This window comes from Bufo bufo, chromosome 4, assembly GCF_905171765.1.
Source record: "Bufo bufo chromosome 4, aBufBuf1.1, whole genome shotgun sequence".
NCBI lineage: Eukaryota > Metazoa > Chordata > Amphibia > Anura > Bufonidae > Bufo > Bufo bufo.
Genome location: NC_053392.1, coordinates 212465104 through 212477593, shown reverse-complemented (window position 1 = coordinate 212477593; position 12490 = coordinate 212465104). Strand labels below are relative to the sequence as shown.

Genomic DNA, 12490 nt, shown 5'->3' with positions numbered 1-12490 from the left:
GGATGCTGTATTACAAAGTTATTCTTCCCTAGACACACAGATCCCCTTTGTCTCCATAGTATGAATCTGCAGGGACAGCCCTCGCCTCATGTGCAAGACGCCTTAAAGGGGTTGTCCACCTTTGTGGGGGCCTTTCAGACAGACCGCACCACATGGTCGGACAAACTTTCCTGCTCCCCGCCACTAGGTTCCAGCTGGTAAAACTTCCTGTGTAACGCGGGTCATGGGGCTGCTAGAACTACGTGTCCCCATGCATTACGTGCCATGATGCATGGGGACATGTCACCGCTGTGGTCAGCTACTGGCTGCATCAACTGCATGACCACGGTCAAACAGCAGGAACCGGAGGAGAGAAGGAGCTGGAACTGAGAGGCAGGGAGCAGTTAAGCAGGCAACTCTCTGCAGGTCCGGCCTGTGGAGGGTCTGCCCAAATGGACCCCGAAAGTGGGCAACCCCTTTAACTTTTCATTAAGTGCCTGGCCTCTGAATGCCTTAGTTTTATTCAGTGGAGCTTCACTATGGAGAACTTTAAAAATGCTAGAAATACCTGCCAAAGAAGGCCACCTTCATGTGTCTGCGTGACAAAACTTCCCCAATCCCAGCCAGTTTCTTTTTATAACCCTGAATCTCCTTCAAGTCATCTTCTGATGTGATGTTTCTTAATTCTGGATTTCGATAGGTTTCTATTAAAGAATAATATGTTATACATATCAAATGCAAAAGAGAACATCTAGATGGGACCACAGCTCTACTAGTTACTACCAAGTGACACGGCAACAACCTCTCCCAATCAAAGGCTTGGTCTTAGAACCTGCTTAAAGGAAGCGTGATCCACTGTCTTATGCCTAAAGCAGGTTCCGAGGGGACGGTGCATGACTCAGGGATTAAAAAAAAATCACCAAGAATGAAATCCTGTATCATACACTGCCCCACTAGACCCGGAGTGTTCCTTTAAGCACAAATGACAATTGTGTGAGGACTTTTCACACTCTACAGTTTTGGTGCGGTGTTGGAAGTAGATAGGTCCATACACTGTGTAGCGGCCGTGGCGCTGTTGTGCAGCTCAGCTCCCATTCATGTGAATAAGAGCTGAGTTGCCATACGGTGGAAACTACACAGTGTACAGAGTCTTCTGCTTCCGCGCTGTGGCGGCACCGGTTCTTTGACCCCCACCAATCTGACACTGATGGATAGGTTGGCAATATCTGTAAGCCAGACAACCCCTTTAATCTGACTGGCTGCTTACAGCATTGTTAGCATCTCAAATGCCAGTCATTGGTCACAATTCCAGTATCTTAAACTTTGGAAGCCTTAGTCTGGCCATACACATTAGATGTCTGTCTGCCAAAGTCACTGATTTCGGAGGTACTAGCCAATTACCTTATGCTTATGTGGGCTTAGAGTACAGTCAGGAAGATGAACTGCTGCTGGTGTCTGGCAGTGGCTTGCTCGGCTGACCTCAGCATGGAAATGTATGGGAGGATTGGGAGTAATAGGTGCTGGTTGGACACGCATACTATAGACAGGTATTGACAAGGCCAGCCTTACAGCAGGTCAGTCTTTATGCCAGTCTATCACATGAACATACAATGTACTGCAAATCACAGGAGAAATATAAAAGAAACCTCTCACCTTCTACAAATGTAACGCCATCACTGATGTAGTCTACTAGCTGATCGAAGATGGAGGTGATGGCTTTCTTCGCCTGCACAAAGTGCTTCAGGGGGGAGACGCCCTTTTCTTCCATGATTTCTATGCAACGTAAACAAAATGCACTTATTAGGAGGCTCGGTTTCTAAGTTATGATACTTGTTCTTAATATGCAAAATAGGCCTTTGGTGCAATGAGGGCGTGGCCACTGATCATTGAGTCCAAGCTCCACCCATTTCTGTGGTCAGTGACAACCTGGCTGTTTTGGCCACAGAAAGGAGGGGAGCTTGTGTGCAATCAGAGCAACGGTGACACCCTCATTGCACCAAAGGCCTAATGTGCATATTAAGAAAATGTATCATGACTTGGGAATGGAGCCTGAGATCAACAAAAGAAAACCAGCGTTTTAATCAGGTGAATCACAGCTACAATATGTCCATTAAAACAGGTAGGTCACTGGTGACAGGTTCCCTTTAAAAATCACGAAAAAAATGCCATCACTGTACATGAACTGATAGGAACACACTCAGGGAAGGTTCGACCTTCTAAGTTTTCAGACTCGCAAAATAACAAATTGTAGACATAAACCACTGGATTTTCACACGTCAGATGTTACATTACTGATAAGTGCCTCCCAAAAATCACTCCACAGACTGTTAGCTTGGAATTCAGATGTGCCGGAAACATGACACTGTTTACTCCTTCCATAGAGCCTTTCTGTCCTTGAGAAAGAAGGTCACACACTGCCAGGCACTGGCTAAGATCCCAGACATCTGCAGCGGCACCAGGCCCTGAATGCAATGTGGGGAGCCTGTTCTACTGCAACTATATACCATATACTATACTACCATGTACTCTCCAACCCTGTGACAACTGCTACCAGCTCCAAGATACTACAAGTTATTCTGCATTTACTTGGTAGAAAACAGATTCTGTAGACAATATAACAATCTAAAAAAGTCCACAAAGTTTTTAGACATTTTCAGATATCTTTGGAGGTATCCGTCAGCAGATTTGTACCTATGACACTGTCTGGCCTGTTACATGGGCACTTGGCAGCTGAAAGCATCTGTGTTGGTCCCATGGTCATATGTGCCCGCATTGCTGAGTAATATGAAGTTTTACTATAAATGAGCCTCTAGGAGTATCGGGGGCGTTGTGGTTACACCTAGAGGCTCAGCTCTCTCTGCAACTGCTGCAATCCCTGCAGTTTTATTGCTAGTGCAGAGGGTGCAGACCTTCTAGATGTAACCACAACTCCCCCGATGCTCCTAGAGGCTCATTTATACTAAAACATCATATTTCTCAGCAATGTGGGCACATATGAACATGGGACCAACACAGATGCCTTCAGCTATCAAGTGCCCATGTAAATGTTCAGACAGTGTCATAGGTACAAAACTGCTGACAGATGCCCTTTTAAGTCAATCAATTAATGTTGTTCTGCCAGGACAGGGAGAATATACAGGGACCTTCAGTTTTGGTACAGTGTCATTTCTTTCTTACTGTACATCTTTGTAATAGTGTAATCCATTATGATATTACATTCCCCAAAAAGATATACCAACGTATCCTGTCCGACCAAGGCTAAAAGGACAGCCTTTTTTTTTGGATTCTGTGAATGGCAACCGGTAGATATATGTGGAGTATGTGCCAAACGTGATGTGAACATAGCCCAACATTGATTTACCTACACTATATGGCCAAAGGTATCCATTATTTTGGGCAGTGGGGGAAGCCGGTAGGAGTCTGACGAGTACGTCCAGGTATATACATAGCAATGGCATAAACAACTATATGAGGATACTTTCACACTTGCGTTCAGAGCGGATAATGCAGACTTGGGATCCGTTCAGAACGGATCCGTCTGCATTATATTGTAGAAAAAATTCTAAGTGTGAAAGTAGCTTCAGACGGATCCGTCCAGACTTTACATTGAAAGTCAATGGGGGACGGATCCGTTTAAAAATTGAGCCATATAGTGTCATCTTCAAACGGATCCGTCCCCATTGACTTACATTGTAAGGGCTCTTTCACACCTGCGTTCTTTTCTTCCGGCATAGAGTTCCGTCGTCGGGGCTCTATGCCGGAAGAATCCTGATCAGTTTTATCCCCATGCATTCTGAATGGAGTGAAATCCGTTCAGGATGCATCAGGATGTCTTCAGTTCCGGAACGGAACGTTTTTTTGCCGGAGAAAATACCGCAGCATGCTGCGCTTTTTGCTCCGGCCAAAAATCCTGAAGACTTGCCGCAAGGCCGGATCCGGGATTAATGCCCATTGGAAGGCATTAATCCGGATCCGGCCTTAAGCTAAACGTCGTTTCGGCGCATTGCCGGATCCGACGTTTAGCTTTTTCTGAATGGTTACCATGGCTGCCGGGACGCTAAAGTCCTGGCAGCCATGGTAAAGTGTAGAGGGGAGCGGGGGAGCAGTATACTTACCGTCCGTGCGGCTCCCGGGGCGCTCCAGAGTGACGTCAGGGCGCCCCAAGCGCATGGATGACGTGATTGCATGGCACGTCATCCATGCGCATGGGGCGCTCTGACGTCATTCTGGAGCGCCCCGGGAGCCGCACGGACTGTAAGTATACCGCTCCCCGCTCCTACTATGGCAACCAGGACTTTAATAGCGTCCTGGGTGCCATAGTAACACTGAAAGCATTTTGAAGACGGATCCGTCTTCAAATGCTTTCAGTACACTTGCGTTTTTCCGGATCCGGCGTGTAATTCCGGCAAGTGGAGTACACGCCGGATCCGGACAACGCAAGTGTGAAAGAGGCCTTAGTCTGGACGGATCCGTTTGCTTCCGCATGGCCAGGCGGACACCCGAACGCTGCAAGCAGCGTTCAGGTGTCCGCTTGCTGAGCGGAGCGGAGGCTGAACGCTGCCAGACTGATGCATTCTGAGCGGATCTGCGTCCACTCAGAATGCATTGGTAGCTGGACGGATGCGTTCGGGGCCGCTTGTGAGACTCTTCAAACGGAGCTCACAAGCGGAGCCCCGAACGCTAGTGTGAAAGTAGCCTGAGAGGCATGAAGTTTATTAATCACAGAGATTTTTTTTATTACAATAATTATTTTACAAGTAATATAATCAGAAGTTAGGCTACTTTCACACTAGCCTTTTTGCTGGATCCGGCAGGGGTCAGCTAAAACACTTCCGTTACTGAGAATAGAACCATCTGCATCCGTTATTAACGGATCCGGTTGTATTATCTTTAACGGATCCGTCATGAACTTAATTGAAAGTCAATGGGAGACGGATCAGTTTTCTATTGTGTCAGAGAAAACGGATCTGTCCCCATTGACTTGCATTGTGGGTCATGACGGATCTGTCTTCCTCCGCGTGCTGCGGTTTGCTCGCCGGTATAAGAACGGAAAGCATGTTGGAGCATTCCGTTCAGTTACGTTTTGTCCTCATTGACAATGAGTGGGGACAAAACGGAAGCGTTTTTTTCCAATATTGAGACCCTATGACGGATCTCAATACCGGAAAATAGAAACGCTAGTGTGAAAGTAGCCTAAATCATCCATCATTTACACCGTTGGCTGCGTTGACAGAACTTAAAAATGGAGCACAAGAGAAATTTCCATCATGACGCATCATAGCATCTAAGGCTACTTTCACACTACCGTTCAGAGCGGATCCGTCTGGTGTCTGCACAGACGGATCCGCTCCTATAATGCAAACGTTGGGATCCGTCCAGACTTTACATTTAAAGTCAATGGGGGACGGATCCGTTTGAAATTGCACCATATTGTGTCAACTTCAAATGGATCCGTCCCCATTGATTTACATTGTAAGTCTGGACGGATCTGTTTGGCTCCGTACGGCCAGGCGGACACCCAAACGCTGCAAGCTGCGTTCGGATGTCCGCCTGCTGAGCGGAACGGAGGGCAAACGGTGCCAGACTGAGGCATTCTGAGCGGATCCGCATCCACTCAGAATGCATTGGGGCTGTACGGATCCGTTCGGGGCCGCTTGTGAGAGCCTTCAAACGGAGCTCACAAGCGGAACCTGGAACGCTAGTGTGAAAGTAGTCTACCACAGTACAACGTGGGGGTCACTTCAGCTAATAGAGGGGTGTGTGTAAGCAGACGGTCGACAGACTCAGAGGAGTAATCCGAAAAATGTGGAACACAGCTGCACCTCAGAATCTCCAAGACTGGGAAGCCCTTCTCATATGACCAGTGCAGCGGTTAACCTGTCATTGGCGATCTGGTTCAAACGGCGAGTGCAGGAAGGGCACGTGACCACTGCCAGAGCAGTGAAGAAGGGAGCTTGACGCTGGAGCTCCAGTGAAAGGCGATTCCGTTTTTTTTTTACCCCTGCACCCTGTTTGGCCAAACGAAAAGCCTCAGAGAACCTCTTTCACTACAGGCTCCACAGAGAACTCTGCTTACATCATAGTCACACTTTTATATTACTACTGTGAAGTTCAGCCGGGTGGCTCAGTGGTTAGCAGCGCTGGGGTCCTGGGTTCAAATCTGACCAAGGGAGTTTGTACCTTCCCCATTTGATTGTATGGGGCTCCTCTGTTTTCATCTCATATGGCATAAAACATAGAGAGACTAATTTAGAACTTAGATTGTAAGCCCCAGTGGGGACGGAGCTGGATGACAACCTCTGTACAGCGCTGTGGAATATGTTGTTGCTATAGAAAGGCATAAAATAAAGAATGTAACAAAGAATACAGCACTCATAAGAGCCAGTGTGCCAGCTGTGACCTATACACATGGGGGGAGATTTATCAAACTGGTGGAAAGTAGAACTGGTTTAACATCCCATAGCAACCAATCAGATTTCACCTTTCATTTTTCACAGCTCCTCTGGAATATGAAAGGTGGAATCTGATTGGTTGCTATGGGATGTTAAACCAGTTCTACTTTACACCAGTTTGATAAATCTCCCCCCTCTCCGGAGCCGGCGTGTGCCTCCACCGTTACAAGGCGACCTGATAAAGACATCCCAGCACTAGACATCCACTTTTCACAGATATTTTCTTAGTCTTGGTAAGGCCTCATGCACACGAACGTATTTTGTTTCCGTGTCCGTTCCTTTTTTTACAGATAGGATGCAGACCCATTCATTTCAATGAATTCGCAAAAATCAGTATGTCCGTTCCGTAGCCCCGCAAAAAAAATATAACATGTCCGATTCTTGTCCGTTTTAGGCATTGTTACAATGGATCCGCAAAAAAAACGGATGGCATTTATTTATTTGCGGACCGCAAAACACATACGGTCGTGTGCATGTAGCCTAACTGTGATTAAAATCCCTGCTATCTGAAAGGTGGTATTTAACCCTTCACTCTGATCATAATGTACAGTACAAACCTGATGGAGCCACAAGCAGACAGCCTGTACCGCGGTGCCCACTGGGTGCAATTTATGATCTGTCTGGAGGCAAATACCTTACAGATCACAGTGACAAGTTTATATGGGCTACTGGAGGAGTGCCCTGTAGTGTAACAAGGGCCGAGCCGGACGGTTTCAGTTTATAATGAGACAGGAGAGTAAAAGAAAATGAAAGTAATAACGTGGGTGATCACATGTCACTATAATGGCACGACTGAGTCACAGCATCCCCAGTGCCAGGCTAGATGTGACGGTGGCTGCAGTCTTCTATAGATCACTAAAACTGGTTGTCAATCGCTCACTTATTGCTCAATGCCACACGGTTTCACAGGTTCATGTGTGAAACCACAGGGCCATATACAAGAGGCTGACAAGTTTTAATGATCTATAGAACACAGCAAAGGCGCCTGGTCCTACCCTTCTGTTCTGCGCAGTCACATGATCCAACGACTGCCGAAATCGCACACAGAAATGGGCTTCAGGCCCTCGACCTTCTACATTTCAGGTCATAAGATATAGGTAATATCCAACCATACGGCGTATCACAAGACTGAAGAAATAAGGGTACTTTCACACTAGCGTTATTCTTGTCCGGCACAGAGTTCCGTCCTAGGGGCTCAATACCAGAAAAGAACTGATCAGTTTTATCCCCATGCATTCTGAATGGAGAGCAATGCGTTCAGTATGCATCAGGATGTCTTCAGTCCAGTCCCTCTTACGTTTTTTGGACAGAGAAAATACCGCAGCATGCGCAGTTAGTGCTGGATCCGGGATTAAGTGTGCCGGCAAAACGGATTCGGCTTTCCTGTCTGCGCATGCGCAGATCTTTAAAAATGCAAATAAAATATATAATAATACCGGATCTGTTTTTCCAGATGACATCAGGGACGGATCCGGTATTGCACTGCATTTGTCAGACGGATCCGTCTCACAAATGCATCCGTTTGCGTCCGACGACGGAACTGCCTGCCGGAATCCTCTGCCGCCAGTGTGAAAGTACCCTTAGACAAACATAAGACATCTGGAACTACCACAACATGACGCTATGGCGGCACGTGTGCCCTCGAAGAAATGCATCACCAGCGCATTTGTGATCCGGATCTTCAGTTACGTGGTCACTATGACACACACGATTTTATAGGTACGTCCAAGCCCCACAAAAAAATCTGCAGCAAAATGAGCTACATGTGAGTTTTCCACAGATTTCAGCCTATTAAGAGCATAACGTGAAAGTCATGCTGGAAATCTGCTGCATAAACTGACCAGATAATCTTTGTATACCTGAAGTGGTGACATCACAAGGTGAAGGGTATACAAATCCATGGAAGGTTTCCTGTATATATTATATAATGAGGTGTAACCAGAGAAGTCTGTATCGCACCACTAGAAATGCCCACAGAGAACGAGCAAATACAGGGGAAAGTAGGAAAAATGGGAGGTCTGTGGGAGGGGGCACAGGTAACGTCCTATTACTTATATGCACGGCCATATATCCCAGAATAAACGAGCAGCAACTACAATTCCCAGCGCGCCCTGACAGCTGAGAGTTGTAGTTTCATGAAGGCACTACCCTGTAAGCCGCCAGCCTCCACAGAGAGCCTGCATGAGGAAATGGCGTGCGGGGGTAGATTCACCAGTGACACCCAGCACAAGCCCCCGCACTCTATGTGCACACACACTACCTTGTACTCCGCTGCCCGCCCGGGAGAGAGTAGCAGACCTACCTGACCGGCGTGCTGACCCTGGTAACCTGACACGGCCACAGCCAATCAGAACAGAGGGAGTGCGCCACGTCACTTCCCAAGGAACACGATCCTGTTACGAGAGCGATAACTGAGCTCACTTCCTGTCTCCTAGAGTGGGCCCGTATTGTATTGATGTTGTGCACTCAGTGGGAGCCTGCTTACCTGTGCCCCTTATAACGCAGTGACATGGGCATGTTCTCTACCAGCAGAGGCTTCTCTGTCAGCAACCTTGACATATGGAGTAGATATATTAAATTGTGTAAAAAACTGCTGTCCCTAGTAACCTATCATAGACCAGCTGCCAGTTTTTAAGAGCAATATAAAAAATTAAACCTGTGCTGTGATTGGTGGAGGGCTATGGGCAATAAAGACAGTTTATAAAACGTCATTTTTTAATTGGTTAGAATCATTGTAATCCATAAATGCCATCTCCTGAGTGCTGTGTGGTCTTTAAGGAGGACCTGTCACCTCTCCTGACATGTCAGTTTTAGTAACTACTTGCATCCCCCTTATAATACCATTTTTGGAGCATCTATTCCTAAGACGTGACATTCCTTTGTTTCCTGCTAGAAACTCCTGGAACGTCTAGTCTACTCTCACTTAATAAGCTCTCTCTCCTCAAACTCACTTCTTGACCCCTTACAATCTGCCTTTCGCCCTCTCCACTCTGCTAAACTGACCTTACTGAAGTTTCTAACGATCTCCTGACAGCAAAAAGGAATGGCGACTATTCTCTACTGATTCTTCTGAATGTCTGTAAAGTGCTGCGGAATATAGTAGCGCTATATAAGTGCATAAAATAAATAAATCTCTGCAGCGTTTGAGATGGACAGACTGTCAGTAGATTTGGCTTTCAGTACCATCTGTAAGCTGAGGACACCCCACTATACACTTCATCCCCTGACATCACCCCTTCTATACTACAAACCACCAGTAATTGTCTGCCAGCTGTCTAACATCATGTCCTCTCTGTATCTAAAGCTGAACCTCTCAAAAACTGAACTTCTTGTCTTTCCCCCATGTACTAACTCACCTAAACTTGATATTTCAATTTCGGTCTGCAGCACTATCATAACTCCTGGGCAGCACGCCTGCTGTCTTGGGGTCATATTTGAATCAGATCTTTTCTTTATTCCCCATATTCAATTACTTGTGCGGTCTTGTCGTCTGCACCTCAAGAATATCTCCTCAAAAACTTTCTCAGAATGGCTGAAAAATACCAGCTTTCTCAGAATGGCTGAAAAATACCCTGCATATTGAGATTGCAATAACGCCAGGCCTCATACTATTTCACTGTAATCCTGATGATGCTAAAATAGCGCAAATGGCTCATATAGGCATTTTGGCGGCAAAAAGATGCATACTTAAGAGTTGGCTACAGAAAGATACTCCCTCAATTAGAGAAGTTGTCATACAAGTGAAATGGTGCTTACATAGGGAATTTTATTTGGCAGAGCAAAATACGGAGAAGGCCTTGCAAAAATTGATAACCAGATGGAAAGGTTTTATTGTTAATGTTCTTGAAAACGCTGAGATTACAATGTTAATGAATCCTCTAAGACAAACATCTTGGTACTTACGGGAACAATTGAAAGGCACTTTGGGAAAGCTGGAATAACCAGACGTCTATTGGTTCCCAAAAAAGATTATGGGTATGATAGAGAGGGTGTGAACTGATCTTCTTGAAGTTATAGGGGGGGGGGGGGGAGGCTTGAGTTATGTCTTGAAATGATTCATGATATCAATCCTGAGTAAGCTCGTTAACGGACTTATGTAATAACTCTGTAAACATTGGATTGTATACAATGTATCTGTCTTGAATGAATCAAAAGAAATAAAAAATTTTGGTTTAAAAAAAAAAAGAATATCTCCAGAATCCACACTTTTCTTATGGCGGAAACGGCTAAAATGGTTGTTGATTTGATTCATTCTCGTCTTGACCACTGTATTTCATTACCAATTGGTCTTACTAAACCCTCCACCCTCAGTCTGTCCTAAATGTCACAGCCAGGCTCATCTATCTATCTAAACGCAAAATACAGATTTGATAGCACTCTGCAACCAGCATTCTGCCCTGCCTCCATGCTGGATGAGGCATTGGTGTACATTTTGGCCAAAGCGTAATAAGCCACTCACCACGTCAAGGTCGCCTCTATGGAGTGGTCCCTAACACTAGTTCCTACCTGTTTATGGGCCATGACAGCCACACAAAGTCCAGGGAATGCAGGTCAGCATGCACGCCAAGCACACTCTGCTTTTAACCCTGTCCGGTGCCATTACAGCTTTCATCGGATCCAGGGATGCAAGTACCAACATGCACGCTGAGCCCACCATATACTTCTCCTGGAGCCAAATGGCTACTGGTAGGTTCTATATAAGCAGACTCAGTTTTATACTGACTTTAAAACCAGCCTCCAGGACAGATTAACTGGTCAGGTGTGCATGACTCAAAGGAGATCGCCACGCCTCCAATACATACTACAAAGAAAAAATGTGGGGGATTGAGTCAGCACAACCCTGGATGTGGTGCACATCGCTATGGCGAAATACATATACAAACGCAAAATACAAATGTGATTGCACACTACATCCAGCATTCTGCCCTGCCTCTATGCTGGATGAGGCATTGGTGTACATTTTGGCCAAAGCGTAATAAGCCACCCAAAGCACTAGTACACACAGATCGGCCTACACCATCTGCCTAATGGCACCATTTAATATTGCATACGATGTAGGGGGAATCTGGAAAGAGAATCCAAAAAATGCAATTTAGTTTTATGGGTTTTGTTTTTATGGTGTTCCCTGTGCGGTAAAAATGATCTGTTAACTCCATTCTCTGGTTCAGTATGATTACTGCAAAACCACAGTTATATATTTTTTGTTAAGTTTTATTACTAAACTAATATTTTCTGACCCCCATAACTTTTTTTATAGTTAGATATACGCAGCTTTGTGAGAGCTCAATTTTTTGCAAGGCAATTTGTAGTTTTTATTGATTCTATTTTTCTTTTTGATAATTTTTATTTTTTGAGGTGAAGCAATAAAAAAAAAATGGTAAATTGACCATTTAGATTAACCCCCCCCATTATGCCGTTTGCAATATGGAATAAATATGATTATATTTTAATAGTCTGGGCTGTAAAGAGCCTGTTTGCTGTGTGTGCGGTCTTTCATGTAACCACTGCTCCAAACAACTCCTAACAGCTGGAACGGCCTAGATGGCGGGCAATTTGTTGAAAAATGGCCACCCTGCTTCTTTCAGTTCAATGATTTGCCCCCCTTATAGTCTGTCAACTGGGCAAAATGTATTTGACTCTGCCATAGAGGCATGTCTAGCAGTCGACAATTTATCAGCAAGAGGTACACTACCCAAAAGTAGCCTCTGTGAGCTTGCAGGACAGCAGGGGAAGCACTTTTACACCCTCTTGGGGCAAGACACAGTGTCTAATCAGTCCACACCTGTAATCAATTACATATCTGCATGCAGAACCTTACCTCTCAAATTTTCCTTTGCCCCATTTGCTGGTCTCCATGGATCAATACCTGGTGTTTATGTTACCACACACTGACATATTGGCCAAAATGATGTCACATTAAACTTAGGATTTAACCATGTAAACTATAAGAAAAAGAACTGGATTGCACATCCTCAATACTATGCTTTTATCTAACTGCATCTCAGCATAATAAACATCGCTTCTCAGCGCAATATATCGTATACCTACCCCTATGCTGC

The 12490-nt window shown here is 45.4% G+C and overlaps 1 protein-coding gene across 2 annotated transcripts in view; it reads right to left on the bottom strand.

Moving 5' to 3' along the window:
- MFN1 (mitofusin 1) overlaps positions 1-8779 on the bottom strand; it is a 53687-nt gene extending 44908 nt beyond the window's left edge. The window contains exons 1-3 of one of the 2 annotated variants that reach the window (XM_040428265.1): positions 8734-8779; positions 1633-1752; positions 548-683 (exon numbers count right to left, since the gene is read on the bottom strand). In XM_040428265.1, the coding sequence (XP_040284199.1) occupies positions 548-683; positions 1633-1747 (251 nt within the window). In that variant the 5' untranslated portion in view covers positions 1748-1752; positions 8734-8779. The other variant, XM_040428266.1, reaches the window with a different exon arrangement.
- Positions 8780-12490: the final 3711 nt, after the last annotated feature.